The 18,513-nt window shown below is 51.4% G+C and overlaps 1 protein-coding gene across 1 annotated transcript; it reads left to right on the top strand.

Moving 5' to 3' along the window:
- The first annotated feature begins 4,183 nt into the window (after nt 1-4,183).
- LOC124680418 (GDSL esterase/lipase At3g48460-like) lies at nt 4,184-13,181 on the top strand. The gene is made up of 2 exons (XM_047215483.1): nt 4,184-4,843; nt 12,663-13,181. The coding sequence occupies exons 1-2, from the start codon at nt 4,184-4,186 to the stop codon at nt 13,179-13,181; spliced, it is 1,179 nt and encodes a 392-aa protein (XP_047071439.1).
- Nucleotides 13,182-18,513: the final 5,332 nt, after the last annotated feature.

Raw genomic sequence — 18,513 nt, forward strand, 5'->3', positions numbered from 1 at the left:
GGCAAACCCGTTGGGATGCCTATGTCAACATGCCACCGGCAAGTTAAAAACGATTGGCTTCCTTCTTCCCTTAGCTAGCGCGCCCGCCCGTCGCCTGATTGGGCCAGAACTAGCCCAAACGTGTGTTTCCCTGCATCTGCATGTCGAGCGGTAGAAAGACCGGGTCAAGGTCCATCTCCCGAGTCCCGATCCATGAGCAGGTTCGAGTATGGTATGTAGAGTGCTTTCCCTAATTTCTATCATTTCATTTTTTGTTCCTATGGTATTGGACTTCCAAAGTTAGGAACGGGCGTTGTATTTGTATCCTAATTCTAGCTCTATCCCAATCCAACAAAGATTGATCGTATCCATATATTTATATACGAGAAACCCAGCAAACCCCCAAGTCGGGCTGAACCCGATCTATAGGTACCATTGTTCTGTGCGGGCGGGGCTTTGATTACGTGCGATTTCCGTTGCAGCGACACGCTGACGCCGCCTGGCTCACGCGGCCGATGAATCAAGGAGGAGGCGAAGCACCGCACCTATGGGACTGAACGCCATAAGCAGCGCTGCAGTGACGCTGTCGGGCTCGGCGAGCGTGGCACGGCAGCAGCGACAACGAGTTAACGTAGCGAGAGCTCCAGCTAGCCGGAGACTGGGCGCTTCCCGGCCGGTTTCCTTGGTGACCGCTCCAGCCCTGCCGCCGATCTGGTCACGACTGACGACTCGGACTTCGTCTCGGACGCGGGTGGCCAACTACAAGCAGCTGGCGTGATTGTATACCACGGCATCCGACACTAGACTTCAAATCGAACACTTAGGAGACGACGGGAGGGGTGGCCGACGGGTCGCGGTGCTCTGGCTTCAGCGATGAGGTAAGGAAGCAAAACCGCCTGGATTTCATGCGCTTATTGCTGAAGCAGCAGCACATCTTTTCCGCTGCCTCTGGCTTATCTGACGGCCCTCTCCGACGATCGATAGAGAGGTCGTAACACTTGCCGCAGTGTCGTACTACAGACCTACCTGTGATTTTCTGGGATATTTTTTTGCCTCTAGCATCAAGTGTCTGACCCGCAGCGAAAGATTCAAGTAAGCGTACAAGAAGCGTACAAACCAATAGACTACAGGTCCCGAGGCTCGACGGAAAGGCTTTGTTTTCATCGGCCCTGTGCATCCATCCTTCTGGTTCTCTCGCTTTTATATATGCTACAAATCTCAGAGGAAGAAGTGAATCCACAATCGACAGATGAGTAAGTATCTTGATGTTTTTTTTCTTCTAAAATACTGTATCTTGATGCTTTGGAAACAATAAATTCCAGACAATAAAATGATGAGCTCGTTCAGGTATGCCATGGGCCACGGCTCTAATCAATAACTATAGTAATATTTACTTATCATTTGCATGCTCATATGATGGCTAATCCTCTCATCATGTATCGCTGGAGATTCTTCGCACATGGAGATTTTCCAAGAGCCACCATTGGTTCTACACATAAGTAGTTTCAGATTTTTAGATTTAGTTAAAGTGCAGGTCTGCAATTCTATAACTGTGGTACTGATGATAGCTGGTGAGTTTACAAATAACATGAAGATTAGCTATACATTTCATAAACCCGCAAAAAAAAAAACTTAAATTTTGGTGGGTAAATCTGCTAAAGAAGAGAGTATAGCTATTTGTAGCACATTCTTAGAATAACAAAACCAAAATATATTACTCGCCAGAAGATAACCAATAACCAGGCTTAACCGGAAGTTATTTTTACATGCAAATGATGCAAAGATTATTAGTACAACGATTTAGATGAAGTCAACAATTTCTGGAATTATCTGTGAGACCTTCGTCAGGATTTACTGTAAGATTGGGCTTTAGCGAGCAACACCCATTTGAGAAGAATCATTGAGCTGCTGAACTTTCTTCTCCCGTTGCAACGCACGGATAATTTTCCTAGTAAGCTCTAAAAGTGGTAAACTCTCAAGATTTTCTTAGGACAACATTATCATGTCCAAAGTGTTCCCTAATTTTAAAGCGTTCAAGAGTTGTATAATTTTGGTATATGCACGAGACACAAAGATTTGAGCGAAGGCATTACTTTTCACCCTCTAAAAATAATAAACTCTCTGTTACATCAAGAGTTCTATAATTTTGTTATATGCATTAGACATAAAGATTTGAGTGAAGGCATTACTTTTCACCCTCTAAAAATGATAAAGTCTCTTTTACATCAGGAGTTGTATAATTTTGGTATATGCATAAGACATGAGGATTTGAGTGAAGACCTTACTTTTCACCCTCCAAAAACTATAAACACTCTTTTACATCAATAGTTGTATATTTTTCTTTAATTTTAAAGTGTTCAGGAGTTGTGTCATTTTCTTATTTCTTATACTTCAATCAATAAATCTTAAAGTTTGACTTTCACCTCATAGATTTACTTGATTGCCACTGAGACACTAACTCAATAAACAAATTGAATTTAAATCTACAACAATATTAAAGTTCAAATTTCACCTCATAGAAAAGGCTTAAATTCAATACTAGCTAGACTGATAAACAACAAGTCCACGAATCCCTAACTAAATTTGTAATAACTTCTAACTACTGATGAACAGCAAGTACAAGAACATCATAGCAAGTATACAACAAAAAAATCCCTCAGCCATTGGATTCGCTTGCTTCTTCAAATTGATCAGCTGCCTTATGTGCTTGTTAATTTTCTGCAGTTCCACTAGATCTGCATTACACATCGTCGGAACGACTCCTCGACCGCATTCTCCACATCAAGCGCCCCGCCCCATATTGAGCTCCTGAGTTGCGCCAATTGATTCCTCCAATCGAAGTCTATCAATGTACACATCGATCCACTCGATGCCCACATTTCTTCAGGATCTAAAAACGGCAACATGAACCCTAATCCCAAATTCGAGGGAATAATAAGAAAAATAAGAGAAATTAGAGCAATTTGGTGCAAGATCTAACCTCCCCCTTCTTTATATGGCCTGCTCTCGCATTTCACGAACTCACGTCCACGGTTTCCATTCTCATATGTTGTACATGTCAACCGCTTCAGAGGCTCGAGGCGTGGGCAGTGAAGGCATCTTGTCAACGGCACGACACCATACTGTAGCCATGACGAACGGGAGGCCGAAGTGAAGCTAGACATCACTCGCTGGCCGCAGAAGGGTTGTTGTTGTCGGAAAAGAAGAATGAGGAGGCAATGGCACGGGCGCGGAGCTAGCTCAGGCTCCCTTCTTGTAATGCTTATCTGGGGAAGTTGTGGGCCCGGCGCTCACGTGGATAAGTTGTGGGTCCCAAGATGATCTAAATAAGTGGAGAGAGGTGTCCACGATGGGACCCGACCCAACGCAGCCCCACTCGCCAGCATGTTACGGTAACGCTGACGGTCAATGCCATTGACCAGACGGCAACACACGCATACTTTGTGAGAATTGCAGACAAGAGGTTAGGTAAAAGTGAGAAAAAGTTTAGGGTGTGAGCAAAAGCGAGTACAATCTCCTGAGAAAATGTTTAGTGTCGCGTACTCGTCTTCTAGAACGAGATCTGGCAGAGGTGTATGTGCGGCGCCTGCCACTCTGCTTAGCCCGACGGTGTGTGCATTACTCCTGACCACCTAACCAATCTCAGAGGCCCATGGGGTTGTTCTAGAACACGAACTGACACATGCATAAACCCACACTGCTGCTCTTCGATCCATCTTCCGTCTCCTACCTCAAACACACCTCATTATGTTTTCTTAACCACCACCTACAAATTATCACTTCTGTTCGACAAAATTAAATTCCAAGTGAAATGGTGTAGTACAGCAGATTGACTTGCCAGGGTAGTTGCAGCCTTGCAGGTCAATGCCTTTGGCAATTGGCAAGTGAAATAGATGCAAGCAGTCGATTCTGGTGTCCCGGACCGGGCTGCGCTGGGTCTTGGACATGGACTCGTGGTGTAGGGCCTCTTGATTCATTTCATCTGAAGTTGCAAACATCTCACAAGAAACTGTCCAATTCCATTTTCCAGCAGAGAATGCAGAAAACTAGCACCAATCCGACAGGCCCTGAAGCCCAAGCCCAGCCCAGTGCACTGGTGGGCATGAGTTCAACTATGAAAGGACACGGCGCACTGAAACGCAACAAACAAACGCCGAGCAGCTACCTCACTGACACTGACTCACTCGATCGTGTGACTGACGTGATGGAGATCTCCACCGCCGTCCGCTGCCGGTCCCTCCTCCTTCCGATTCTCATGGCCGCCACCATCACCGTGGCCGCTGCCGCCGCGGCGCCGGCACCACCTTCGCCGTTCCGGACGGTGTACGCGTTCGGCGACTCGTTCACGGACACGGGCAGCACGCACTCAACGACCGGCCCCTACTCCTTCGGCTACGTCTCCCACGCGCCGTACGGCGCCACCTTCTTCCACCGCTCCACCAACCGCTACTCCGACGGCCGCCTCGTCGTCGACTTCCTCGCCGCCGACGCCCTCCGTCTGCCCTCCTTCATCCCGCCCTACCTCTCCACCCTCTCCTCCAGCTCCGCCGACGCAAACGCCACCAGCAACCCCGGCGGGTCGGTCAACTTCGCGGTGGCCGGCGCGACGGCCATCGAGCACGAGTGGTTCGTCCAGAACAACCTCAGCTTCGACATCACGCCGCAGTCCATCATGACGGAGCTCGGCTGGTTCGACGCGCACCTCAAGGCGCGGCGGAGCGGCCCGAAGGACGTGGGCGAGGCGCTGTTCTGGGTGGGGGAGATCGGAGCCAACGACTACGCCTACAGCTTCATGGACGCCGCCACCATCCCGCGCAAGCTCATCCGGACCATGGCCGTCGACAGGGTCACAACCTTCATCGAGGTATATACATTCGCTCAGTTAGTTAGTTACTCCGTAGTTACTACTTCGATTTGCATATGTGGACATGTAGTTAGGGCATCTCCAACCGGGCGACCCAAACGGACGCGCTGGGCCGTCCGTTTTGGGCCGTTTGGGTCGCCGGCCGGACACGCGGACAGCGGCCCGCGTCCGCGTGTCCGTTTGGGTCGCGCGCTGCGCCCAACGCGCGGACGCATCGCAAAATCGGAGAAACACGAAAAGAAAAGAAAAATGTCAAATTTAAACGAAATTTGATTAAACATATGCCCTATTTTGGGCAAATAACTAACAAAAGAAGCCCCTATATGGGCTTTTAAATTTAAATTAAAAACCCTCTATTAGGGTTTGGTCAGCGGCGCGGTGGCCGCCTAGCCCCTGTGGGCGTCGTCGGCGACGTCGTCGTCGTGGACGACGTCCTCGGGCGGGGAGGCGCTGTTGTGGCTCGACCGCGCCGGGGACTCCGGCCACGGAGACCACTGGGCCTCCTCCCAGGCCGAGTGGGGGTCCGGAGCCACCCGAGGCTGCGGCGGCGCACGGAGCAGCGCCTCCTCCCTGAGGCGCTGCTGCCTCTCCTGCCAGGCGCGGCGCCTGGCCTCCTGGCGGCGCCGCTCCTCTGCGCGGCGCCTGGCCTCCTGCCGCCGCTGCTCCTCGCGGCGCTCCTCATCGGCGCGGCGCCTGGCCTCCTCCCGTCGCGCCTGGCGGGCCTGGGCGTAGAGCTCCCAGAGCTCCGCTTCTTCCTCCGCCAGACGCGCCGCCTCCTCCATCTCGGACGTTCGAATGGCCGCCCGGAGGTGCGGCCATTTCTCGTCCTCCTCCGCCGCCGAGATGAGCAGCGCGGCGCGGAGGTCCGGGTCCTCCTCCGAGGACTCGGGCTTGGCCTCGAGCAGCAGCGGCGGCGGTTGCGGCAATGCCGCGCCGCCGCGGGCGGCCTCTCCGATGTGGAGGCCGCCTGGGTTTCCGCACGATGGCCGCAGCGCCGGCGGACGACGCCGGCTGCTGCTCGCCTCGTCGTCGTTGGCTCCGGCGAAAACCCGCTTCGGGGCCATGGCGGCGGTTTCGCTGCGGGAGTGGAGTGGGGACTGGAGTGGAGGGCCAGATCCCCTCCAGTCCCCATTTAATACCCCCCCAGGTCACCGACAGGTGGGCCCAAAGGAGACGAGGCGACGGACGCCCGGACGCGAGCGGACGCCGCGTGCCATCCGCGGCCACGCAAACCTAGCCCAGATTTGGGCCAGGTTTGCGTCGTTCCGGACGCCGCGGCCGTCCGCTTTTGCGGTGCGTCCCCGCATTGGGCCGCGATTTTGTGCGGCTGGACCCATCCGGACGTGCGGGCGCGGGATGGGTCGCCCGGTTCGAGATGCCCTTAGTTACTCTCATTTCGTGTTTCTTCGATCTCACTCTTTGTCTTTGACGCCACTTATGAGAGACACGCACATGACACACACCTGCACGCATGATGCAGTAATCTACAGTAGACCACAATGACTCAATGAGTAAAGTTCACCAGAAGTAGTGCAATTAGCTTTGAATGCTTGCTAGTGTAGAAACCGAGAGGGAGAGATAGAAAAACTAAATGGCAACCTAACATGTTTGCCAAGTTGGCACGCATGACAAAACGAGATACTACGAGGTCTATTACACTTTATTAAAGATAGATGCTGGAGAGCCGACATGGCATCTTGATCAGGATGACCTAGACGCTGGTGCCACAAGTCGGCGGCTACGGTGGCGAGCATGGCGGTGGGTGGCACCCGGCGAGTGGAGGAGCCGGGAAAGGTGTAGAGGTCCCCATCACTATTGCAGCGAAGGATCACGCGACGGGTCTTCAGATCCTTCACAGAGAAACCAAAGGCGTCAAACTCAACCGAACAATAATTATCACGGGTGAACTGACGGATAGAAAGCAAGTTTCGGATTAAGTGAGGAACTAAGAGAACATGGTTGAGTTTAAAATTTTGACCAGAGGAAGAACGAAAGAGTGTATGGCCAAAAGAGGAGATAGGGACGGCGGAGCCGTTACCCACGGTGACAAAGTGTGGATTGGAAAGAGGGGTAGTGGACATGAGGTTACCATCGCTGTTTGTCATGTGAGAGGTGGCGCCGGTGTCCATCACCCACGATCCTTGCTGGAGGCCGAGGTTGTTGAGGGCAGCGATGAGGCCGGCGTTGTCCCAAGATGGCGCGGTGGAGGTGGATGGAGCCGACTGGTACAGGGGCGCTGAGACGGTGTGGTAGGCCTGCGGGCGGGGGCCGAGGATGCCAGGCGTGTGCGGCGTGGCGTAGGGAGCACGCCACTGGCCCAGAGGCGGCGAGAAGCAGACCCACGGGCCGGTCGGTGCTGGAGCGCGAGGTGGTGCAGCAGGGGCGCCGCGGCCACCCGTCTTTGGCTGCTTTGGCTTCCAGACCTGCTTGGGCTTGGCGGAGCCTTGGCAGCCGGCCCCGGTGCAGGTCATGGGTGGAGGCGCGGTCGGGCGAGCCTGAGCGACGAAGGCGGTAGACGCGGCGTTGGAGGCAGCGTTGGCCTGCTGTATCTCCTCCATCAGGAGCATGCTCCGGACACGGAGGAACGAGGGCAGGGGCTCCGTCATGGAGATGATGGTAGCGGCGGAGGCGAACCGCGGGCTGAGACCGCGAAGGGTGTTGAGGACGAGGGCGCGCGCAGAGACATGAGAGTCATTGTCCGCGAGGGCGTCGGCGACGAACTTTTGGCGACGACAGTACTCGGTGACGGAGAGGGCGCCCTGCACAAGCTGACGAAACTCGTGATCGAGATAGATGGCCTTGTTCGCCTTGTTGGTGGAGAAGAGCTCGAGGATCGCGAGCCAGAGCTGGCGGGCGGTCTGATCGCGAGCGAGGACCATGTCGGCGATGTCCTCGTCAATGCCGGAGTGAAGGATGTTGAGCACGGAGTAGTCATCCGCGGCCCATGCGGCGTCGGTGGGGTTGGCGGCGACGGTGCCGTCGACATGGCCGATCAAGCCGGCACGACCCAGAGCGGCGCGCATGTAGATGGACCACTTGGAGTGGTTGCCGGAGGAGAAGCTGAGGACGAGCGGGGCGACGGAACGGGGCGCAGGAGCCGTCGGAGCAGCACCAGAGGTGGAGACGATCGCGCCGCTCGTGGCATTGAGGGAGGCGGCCGGAGTCGTCATGGAGGAAGCGGAAGAGAAAGCCGGCGGCGCTAGGGTTTAGGTAGGTGGCGGCTAGGGTTTAGGATCGAAGAATATCTGATACCATGTAGAAACCGAGAGGGAGAGAGGTTTTGGGGAAGCCTCGCGTGGTTTAGGCCACGGGGTTCCTGTTGTATATATAGGCTCGTAGGCCGGTTAGGGTTAGGGTTACAAAGTACGGAATACGTACCAAAATACATACGCAACACCTATACACAAATATACAATCTAACATGCTCCCTCAATTCGGCTCCCGGGTGCGTATGCTCCCTCTACCAACAAAATATATTTCAAAGTGTGAAAAAATTTGACAAAAAATTCTACATGTACATCTCCATAATATATGTGTGTGCGTCAAGTTTCACGAAAAAATAATATTTTTTATGACCTATGTAAAAAAGAGAAAATTTATCCTGTGAAAAGCATTGTTTTAAGCACTGAATTTTGTCTTTTTTACACACGTCACATGATAAGTTCATTTTTTATGAAACGACTTTGTGAGCGCGTAGCACATGAAGATGTACGTGCGGATTTTTTGTTTCAAATTTTTTGAGATTTAAAATATGTGTAAGATGCAATTTAAAATATAGGTAGCATATGCTCCCATGTTCCAAAACACCACTCCCAATCTAACAGCTAGATCTCCCAACTTAATAGCTGTTACAGTTAAGTGATCCATAAGTAGTCTGTAGTAAAATGCAGCTTTTTTTTGTTGCGAAATTTTTAGTAAAATGTAGCTAGCACAGTGTGAGAGTGCTCAGAACTTGTGATCGATGTGTCCCTGTCACAACATTTCATTTGACAGATCGGTGCATTTACTTAGAGTAAACCTAGCTACTGACCTGTCCTAGTACAAGGAGTGACCGAACGAGACTGCATATATAGGACCGGGCGGCACATGATCTCTGCTATCCCACCGACTGCGCGTCCTCGCGATCCTCGCCTGAATATATGTAATAAAGAGGCGTATTGGTTGTCTGTTACGAATACGAGCGAGATACAGTGGCCGGTCGTGGGGGTGTACGGTGCAACGTCAGGGAAAACCAGGCAGTACGGACGCGATGCTGTTCGGACGACATGTTCCATGCCGTGGTAATTCCTTGTTTTTTACCCAGCACCGGTACCAATAAGTACCACTGATCGTCTGAATGGTCTGATCCCCGGCCATTACGCCTCCCCCAGCAGACTCGATCAATTCTCCAGCAGCCCCCGTCCACAGACCTTACGCCGCCGCACACCGCCGACCACCTTGTACGGCGACAGGTTGCTAATCACCTGGTATATCTTCTGGACTGCTATGCGTGAGGTTGGGGAGGAGCCGGTCCGGGTGTTCGATGGCTGCCCATTGTCGCCGGATCCCTTGCAACCACCGGGGTGGATCTTATCCGATTCCTCAGCGCCATTGCTGTCTTCGTCATCCATGGTGGGGAAGAAGCTGCAAAACATGAACTGACTATCCTTAAGGCATCGTGTGGGTGTAGGTCGATTCCAGATGCAGGATTAGGACTGTGTGGAGTGGTTCAACGCGTACTTGATCTCTCTCGTAGTTCGTTGTCGAAGGGGCGTCCAATCCTTGGCGGAGCCCTGGAGGCCCTCAATATTGGCAACGCGACACCGATCCTGGCCAGAGGTGTATGGAGAGGTGTGATCGCCGGCAGGGAAGAGCAGCTCGGACTGCGCCGCCGGCTAGAGAGGATGTGAACTAATTATCGTACGAGAAAACTGATTGCACGCTCTGCGTGTGTACCACAAAGAGGGGTTGGCCGAGTTGACGCGGTCATTGACAAGTGGGCGTACCTTCCATGGCTGATAACTCTACTGGCGTGCAGTACTGGAGCTCGACCATCTGCCCACAGTGCATTTAAGAAAAATTGCAGGCCATTTTCATAGGTGTTTTCCGGGTACTGGTGGTCAGTGTAACCGCGTGCGTGCAAAAAATAATAAAAATGAGCTCTCCATTCGCAAAACATAATAAAAATTGGACGTGTAAACACCTCCATTCCATGGTTACTACAAAATATTCAGGCTGGATGCGAATACAGTGCATGTTCGGAAATTATTACTGAGCACAGTTGATGAGGATAACAAGATCCATACTAAATACATCACTGCCTGCTACTAACGACAAGGCTGGTGCGCAACTGACCACGGATCCTTCCGCTGATCGCGTCAGGTAGTGCACCTAGCGAAGTCTCCTGGGGCACACTAAGCTCAAAGCCTGTCCTGCACCATCCTCATCGGGAGGGCGACCAGGATGATGATGTACGCGTACCCCGTGCTGGACACCGTTGCCATGAGCTCGCGCATCGCTGAAGAGCTGCCGACCATGAAGCTTCCTCCGGCAGCGGCGATCAGCAGGTTCATTCCTGGTCCAGTGATGTAAGACGCATACTCGTCTTCCCACCGCCAGGAATCCCATGTTGCGGCGCCTGCCTGTTCAGCCAAAAACCTCGCCCAAACAAAATAGAAATGATCAGCATAACATGATCTCTGTATTTGCAAGTGCACCAAAATGGAATTCATGGGGACGACGAGTACTTACACGCTGATGATTTGGGCACTTGTAGAAGCGTATCCCAGGGTTGGCTTCTGTGCTGGAGACCTAGCAACGGACCCTGCCGTTGCTGCAATTCGGGCAGTGATGAGCAGGAGCGGCCGCGAGGGAGGTGGTGGCGTCTGGAGGAAGAAGACGACTGCGACATGGCTACACAGCTTTGGATCGGATCAGAGGAGCGAGCAGCTTGTTGTTCTAGGGGAGAAAGGGGACTGCTGCCTGCCTGTTGATCCGTTGGCAAGTAAGCAGTCCCGTATGGTAAAAAACTCAGGGATCTAACCGTCATACAGTGCGGCAACCTTGTGTACAAATGATCAACGGTCAACTCTTGGGTCCGTGGCTGCCGTGCCGTCAGAACATGCCTGCCAAACACTGTCCTAAAGTCCCTGTTCTTCTTCTCGTATACGGTGAAACTTCTAATTCAATTGTATGCATACGGTGCGACTGCTACTTATTGCACGAATCTTGCAGCTCCGTCCTTCGTCGATGCGGCCGGCTCACATGTCCCTCGGTTCAACACGGACTTTTCGGTGACCGATAGTACTATTAATAACTTCTAGAGAGGTTCTCTACCTTTCCATGGTTGTGACTGAAGTTAGTGAGTGAGCTGTTCTTCCTGATACTGCCCAATACTGGATAGATCTACGGCTGCCTTTTTGCTGTCCCTGCGAACACTTGCTAGCTGCTCCCTCTTCAATGTTTTTCCCTGGATAATAATCTAGCTATTTGGAATGCAAATTGCAATGTAAACAACATTCTGAAAAAAAAAGAGTAAACTCTATGTTCCATTTTTTTGCGAAAACCCACCTAATTCATAGTAGTACACAAAATATATAAAAAATACAAATAAATCTTTAGACCGCCTAATGGCGACTACAAACACTAGGGCAAGCCAAAAGGGCGCCGCCGTCCTTGCTGAGGCCGGAGTAATACCCCTCTATCACCGGAACCGGGTAAAACTTATTGTAGTAGACAAATGTAAAATCGTCATGGTAAGGCCCTACAAGACCAGGGCACCAGAGCAGCAACCATTATGAAATGATGAAACTCGTAGATCGGTAAAACTAGACTTGAAACCACACCAAGTCCTCCGTCAGCGTTAGACCGACAACCAAAGCGAGGATAGGACGGAAAGAATCTTATTCTGACTAGTTACCACCCGACTATCAAAAAAAAACGAGACCAACCCAGGCACTAGCACCTGTTGGCTTTTTTTATAGAAGAAAACTCCATGAGTGCACAGCGCGAGTACCAGGACTCGAACGCTGGCCGGCAGCCTGTGCTCTCGCAGAGCTAGCCAACAGACCGACGGCCCGTTCTCTTACCGCCCGACTATCTCGTAGAAGACACTAAAAATAACCTAAACAAAAAACAAACCATCGCCGCGGGCGAGGTGGCCGTGATCTGCCACGCCTCCAAGCCCTTGGAGGATTCTTCAGGATCTTCTTTCTCTTCTGTCTCACCTAAACTCTACGTTGAATTAACTATGCATTATAATTCACAGCTGATTTCCTGGTCTGAATTTGGTTCGTTGTTGTTCGGTAGATCTATACTGATGACAAACAAGAAGTAACATGCTGCTTAAATTCACTGCACGGCCCACGCATTAGTACGAGTGTCTCCAGACCTAATTTGATGGCCATTCACTGCACTGTCTCTGTCTGCCACCGCTGCATCGTGTACATACAGTACCAGCCTCAAATTCTGCTACCTACTCAAGGGAGAAGCACCGCTGATATGAATAAGGAAACTGGTGGAGATTGCTGCAATCATGGGTCATTGCTCATTGTTATTCATGCATTCATCAACTAGTACTACTTCTGTACAAAGAACCATGCATCTGTTTCTAATTGTGTTCTGTTGAATGCCAGCAAGAAGAAATCTGGTTTTCTTTGGAACACGATAATTTCTCTTTGTTGAATTGAACTTGTTTTCCCAAATCCCAGAAGCTGGCAATGTGTCGTTCAGTTATGAAAATACTTCCATTTTCGTTACAACAAAAATTAAGCTCAGATTGTCTGAAAACACTTGAAAGATTTCTCTGCGAGTGACAAAATAACATGGAAAAATATGACAGGGTCTGCTGAAGAGAGGGGCCAAGTACGTGGTCGTGCAGGGGCTGCCGCTCACGGGCTGCCTGACGATGGCCATGACGCTCGCCAAGCCGGACGACCGCGACGACCTCGGCTGCGCCGGCTCCGTGAACCGGCAGAGTCTCGCCCACAACCGCCTCCTCCAGGCCAGCCTCCGCCGGCTCCGCCGAGACCACCCGGGCGCCATCATCGCCTACGCCGACTACTACGCCGCGCACACCGCCGTCATGAAGAGCCCGGCGCAGTACGGCTTCGCGGAGCCCTTCAAGGCCTGCTGCGGCAGCGGCGGCGGCGACTACAACTTCGACGTCTTCTCCACTTGCGGCTCCCCGGAGGTGCCGACGGCGTGCGCCCAGCCGGCCCGGTACGTCAACTGGGACGGGGTCCACATGACGGAGGCCATGTACAAGGTCGTCGCCGGCATGTTCTTCCAAGACACCGCCGGGAAGTACTTCCGGCCGGCGTTCGGCTCCTTGCTGGCCAGGAAAGGCCACGGCAACTGACCATCGCCTATTTCACAATAAGCAGGCAGCAGCAGCAGTGAACTACGACCATGTCACGCACTCCATACTGATGGGCTACGATGGGCCTCGGAGGAATGGGCTTTTAACTAGACATGCGCTCTGCCAAGTTTATTGGACCAGTGGGCCCAACCTAGACACACCTTTTTTTTCTGAACATTGGACGGTTCCGAAGAACCTAGATGCATTCATTTCCTATTATATATGGAGTTACAATTTACATTAGGGACCAGTAGAAAATAAGAAAATATAAAAAAGTCGGACAAAAGACCCCATATCTAAACCAAGAAAATCCATCAGGTCTAGCTCTATCTCCAACACGCACGTTGCATCATTGCAACACAGTCAAATGTCTCTTTGTCGGAGACGAAACCACTTGAGATAGGTCGGCGGGAGCCTGCTGTACCGGGGGCAAATGGGTCTCCATCCTGGCATGGAAGCCTGGAGGTTGTTTGACATCTGTTGCTGGCCAGAAGAAACCAAAGACACCGAGGGAGGTGATTGTGGTCACCCTTTCAATCATCGAAGACAGAAGCTACGCAAAAAAATACGGAAGCGAACACAGCGCTACCATAGGTACATTCCCGAGAGAAAGATCGTTGCTTCACTCATGAAGATCCGCCCAGTAGAAGCAAGCTTGAGTTCCCATCATGTTGACATCACCTTGTCTCCTCTCGCCTCCACGGTCGTTAGAGAAAGAAGAAGTACCGACTCCACGCCATCACCACATATCTCACCACGATTATTGGAAAAGATGCTGCTAGATTCTCCCAGATCAACAAGCTGCCCCACTGCAGTTGACCGGACAGCATATTCGGTGTCTCACAGCAGCTCATGGTGACGTTGAGGCTCCATGCTATAAAGCTAAAACACCACTCGAGCGAACCATAATCTTACCCCTAGACCTAGAAAGGGGACTATGGATGTACAAATAAGGAGGAGGCTAGCCTCCTCTCACCAACCCACTTCAGCTGGCAAGGTGATGTCTACGGGTGCTTCTATTCTTGTAGACAGTGTTGGGCCTCCAAGAGCAGAGGTTTGTAGAACAGCAGCAAGTTTTCCCTTAAGTGGATCACCCAAGGTTTATCGAACTCAGGGAGGAAGAGGTCAAAGATATCCCTCTCAAGCAACCCTGCAATCACGATACAAGAAGTCTCTTGTGTCCCAACACACCTAATACACTTGTCAGATGTATAGGTGCACTAGTTCGGCGAAGAGATAGTGAAATACAAGTAGTATGGATGTATATGAGTGGTAGTAGTAATCTGAATAAAATATGGCAGCGAGTAAACATGCAATAGAACAGTAAATAAGAGGTGTTTGCAGTATTGGAAACAAGGCCTAGGGATCATACTTTCACTAGTGGACACTCTCAACATTGATCGCATAATAAATAATAACTTCTCTCATTTGTGCTACATACACTCTTTTGTTGGATGACAAACACCATTCGTTGTGTAGGGCTACAAGAGCACCTCAATGCCGGAGTTAACAAGCTCCACAACATTCGATGTTCATATTTAAATAACCTTAGAGCATAATAGATCATTGCAAAATAAACCAAGAACTAACATAGCGCACACACTGTCCACATTACACTATGAAAGGAGGAATAGATCACATCAATACTATCATAATGACAATTAACTCCACAACCTACAAGAGATCATGATCATAGCCTACGACAAGAACCACACGGTGCACACACTAGCACCTTTACACCATGCGGGAGGAATAGACTACTTTAATAACATCACATGAGTAGCACATAAACTAGTAGCGATACAAAGCTCATCATATGGATCTCAATCATGTAAAGCAGCTCATGAGATCATTGTATTGGAGTACAGAGAGAGAGATTAACCACATAGCTACGGTAGAGCCCTCAGCCCCGGGGGAGAACTACTCCCTCCTCATCATGGGAGACAGCGATGGCGATGAAGATGGCGGTGGTGTCGATGGAGATGGCTCCGGGGGCAATTCCTCGTCCCGGAAGGGTGCCGGAACAGAGACTTCTGTCCCCCGAATTGGAGTTTCGCGATGTGGCGGCGCCCCTGGAGTCTTTCTGGAGTTTCGTCAAACGTAATAGGGTTTTCGCGACGGAGGCTTTAAATAGGCGGAAGGGCAGCCTCGGAGGGGGCCTGGGGCCACCACACCATAGGGCGGCGCGGCCCCCCCTCTGGCCGCGCCAGGGTGTGGTGTGGGGCCCCCAGGGCTTCCCTCTGGCGGTCTCGGGTGTTCTGGATGGTTCCGGGAAAAATAGGAACCTAGGCGTTGATTTCGTCCGATTCCGAGAATATTTCATTACTAGAACTGGCACTTCGGCATCTTGTTAATAGGTTAGTTCCAGAAAATGCACGAATATGACATAAAGTGTGCATGAAACATGTAGATATCATCAATAATGTGGCATGGAACATAAGAAATTATCGATACGTCGGAGACGTATCACAAGGTCGCCGAAGTTAGGGGTGAGGAGGAGTAGGGGAGACAGTGGGGACTCTCAAAGAAGAGGGAGTAAAGACATGGGGGTGGGAGGGAGTACCTCATATTAGGCCGGTGCCAGCGCGGGCGGTAGGGGAGGCGGTAGCGAAGGCGGCGGGGCAGGAGAGGGGCGGGAGGCGGGCGGGACTGGAGGGGCGGGCGGTGGCTGGCTCGCCCGGCGGTAGCGCCCGCTACCGCCCGGCTGCCGCCCGCGTTGGCGGCGAGATGGAGGCGGGAGGCGGGGCGGCGCGTTGGCGGCCCGGGGCGGGAGGTGGGCGGGCGAGAGGGCGGGCGGGAGTGGGCGGTAGGCGGGCGTTAGTGGGGCGGGAGTGGGGCGGTAGCGGGCGGGAGTGGGGCGGTAGTGGGGCGGGAGAGAGTAACGGCTAGCTGACATGGCGCGACCTGATTGGTCCACGTCAGCTAGCCGTTGCTGGTTCAAATTTCAGCTCCACCCCTATAAATACCCCCCATTTGTTTCACTCACTCCACACCCAATTCATCTCCATTCATCATCTTCCCTCTCTCAAATCTTCTCCACCATGTCCGGTTGGACTCCACCAGATTTCACCACGTTCACGGATCTGATGAGCGACGGGTCACCAATATACCTAGATGGTCTCTCTCCGACACATCGTCGCACCAATGTCGGTTCGTCGCCGCATCCCCGAGTTTTATACCCCTCCACTCCACCTCCGGGGCCATATGGGCCATACGCTCCACCTCCGGGGCCATATGGTTCATACCCCCGCCTCCGTATCCATACCCCCAACCACCTTCAAATGCTCCACCTACAGATAGTGGAACTGTACCTCCTTACCCACCTCCGTACGGTTCATACCCTCCACCTCCGTATGGTTCATACCCTCCACCTCCATATGGTCCGTACCCCCCTGCACCTTCTGAAGCTCCCGCTCCAAGCTCCGAGTCCAATGCCGCGGAACCAATCGCACCAACGCGTGCAAAGAGGCTTGACTGGACTGTTCCGGAAGAGGAAAAACTGGTACTTTACCCATCACATATTTATTTTGGGTTGGTTCTTGGTAGGATTTTTCACTAACAATATGTATTTCGTGGTAGGTTAATGCTTGGCTTTTTCACTCCAAGGACTCTGTTGCCGGTAATTGCAAGACCGGCACTAGTTTTTGGGGTCGGATAGCTGAAACCTTCAACTCTACCTCGGATCCTTCCCGTCATCGGACCTCGAAGCAGTCGAAGGATCATTGGAACGTCTACAACAAGGAGGTGTCCCTATTCAATGCATACCACATCCAAGAAACCAATATGCGTCAGAGTGGAGCAGACGATGCTATGGTCATGAAGGCGGCAATGGAGAGGTACGCGAATGACAAAAGAGTGACTCAGCCGTTCAGAAAGCACCACTGGTGGGATGCTGTAAAAAATGAAGCGAAGTGGAAAGGACAACATGGTCCTGGTAGTGGAACCGACTCCACTTCCAAGAGAAGCCATCTAGGACCTGGTGGTGAGTACAGCTCTAGCGACGCAACAGGCGACACGGAGGAAGAGCGTCCAATGGGCCGCGATAGGGCGAAGACCGCGGCACGTAAGGGCAGGAGGAAGGGGAAGGAAACCTCATCAAGCAGTGAGGTAGGAAGTAAATCCTTCGCGATGAGTAACATGATGCAGGGTTTAGTGAAGGCTAAGTTGTTCAAGCAATGGAACAAAATGAGAGACCGACCAACCGCCGACATGACCGAAGCAGAAAAGCGCAAACATGCGAAGGCCATCAAGATGGTGGAAACAGAGCTTGGTCTGGATGATGACAACGAGGAGGAGGAGCAGGAACAAGAGGCAGAAGAGTAGAATTTTTATTTATTATGTAATTTTTAATTTTTATTATGCAATTTTATTAATTATTATGTAATCGGTAATATTTTAAGTTCAATAAAATAATTTTCTTGCATTATTTTGAATGTCTAAAATAAATCGAGTGAAATAACTTAATGTGAAAAGGAAATGGTGATGTGGAGGAGGAAGAAGTGAGAGTGGGGACTATAGCCCATGCATTGGCAAGGTGGGGTGAGAGTGGGGTGAGAGTGAGAGAAAAGCTGACGTGGCGGGGCGGGAGTGAGGCGGTGCATTGGCACCAGCCTTAGATAGAACTTATGAAAACCAATGATAAAGATTGAACCAGTCTGCATGCAATATCTCTCTTGACATAGGTTCTCACTAGGTAGGCTATTCCAACGTCGATCTGGCTGCTGGAATTTTCGATGTCCATTCCCCCACACACATCAATGCTTATTTTTCCCACTCGATTCGGCTAAGCTAGGAGTCAACCGGTCTGGGAGTTTGGTGGGGGCTGCCAGGGTCCTGAGGTCGAGGGATCCTATGATTGTCAGGTTGGAAAGTCCCTAAGAAGAAGGTGTTTGATGTAAACGACATGTTGCGGAACCTGAAGCTACATGGCGATAAACTGAACGATGTGGTCCTCAGTAAAGAAGAAATCAAGCGATGACCAGAGGTAAAGTGGTTGGTGGCGATGAAGGTTCTAACCAACAAAACTTTCAGCATGCATTCACTCAAGAACATGATGTATGCAGTATGGAGTCCAGCCCGTGATGGTACCTTCCACACGGTGGAAGCCATTATGTTTGTGATGCAGGCTTTGTTAATTGGAATAGGACTATGAGAAGGGGTTGTGGCTCTTCCATTGAAGTTCTCCTATGTTCGAGACCTTGGACGACTAAACTATGTCGCCTACTATTATCCTAAGCCGTGTCCAAGCTTGGGTACACAACATTCTCTCATTTTTCCACAAGAAGAAGATCATGGAAGAACTAGATAATAGGGTGGGAAGGTTTTGGCTATC

This window comes from Lolium rigidum, unplaced genomic scaffold, assembly GCF_022539505.1.
Source record: "Lolium rigidum isolate FL_2022 unplaced genomic scaffold, APGP_CSIRO_Lrig_0.1 contig_15940_1, whole genome shotgun sequence".
Taxonomy (NCBI): Eukaryota; Viridiplantae; Streptophyta; class Magnoliopsida; order Poales; family Poaceae; genus Lolium; species Lolium rigidum.

What these genes read in the sequence shown, in the direction of transcription:
- LOC124680418 (XM_047215483.1), top strand. Translation starts at nt 4,184, where the DNA reads ATGGAGATCTCCACCGCCGTCCGCTGCCGGTCCCTCCTCCTTCCGATT. An exon ending in GGGTCACAACCTTCATCGAG is followed by an intron (nt 4,844 to 12,662) that starts GTATATACATTC and finishes AAAATATGACAG; the next exon opens with GGTCTGCTGAAGAGAGGGGC.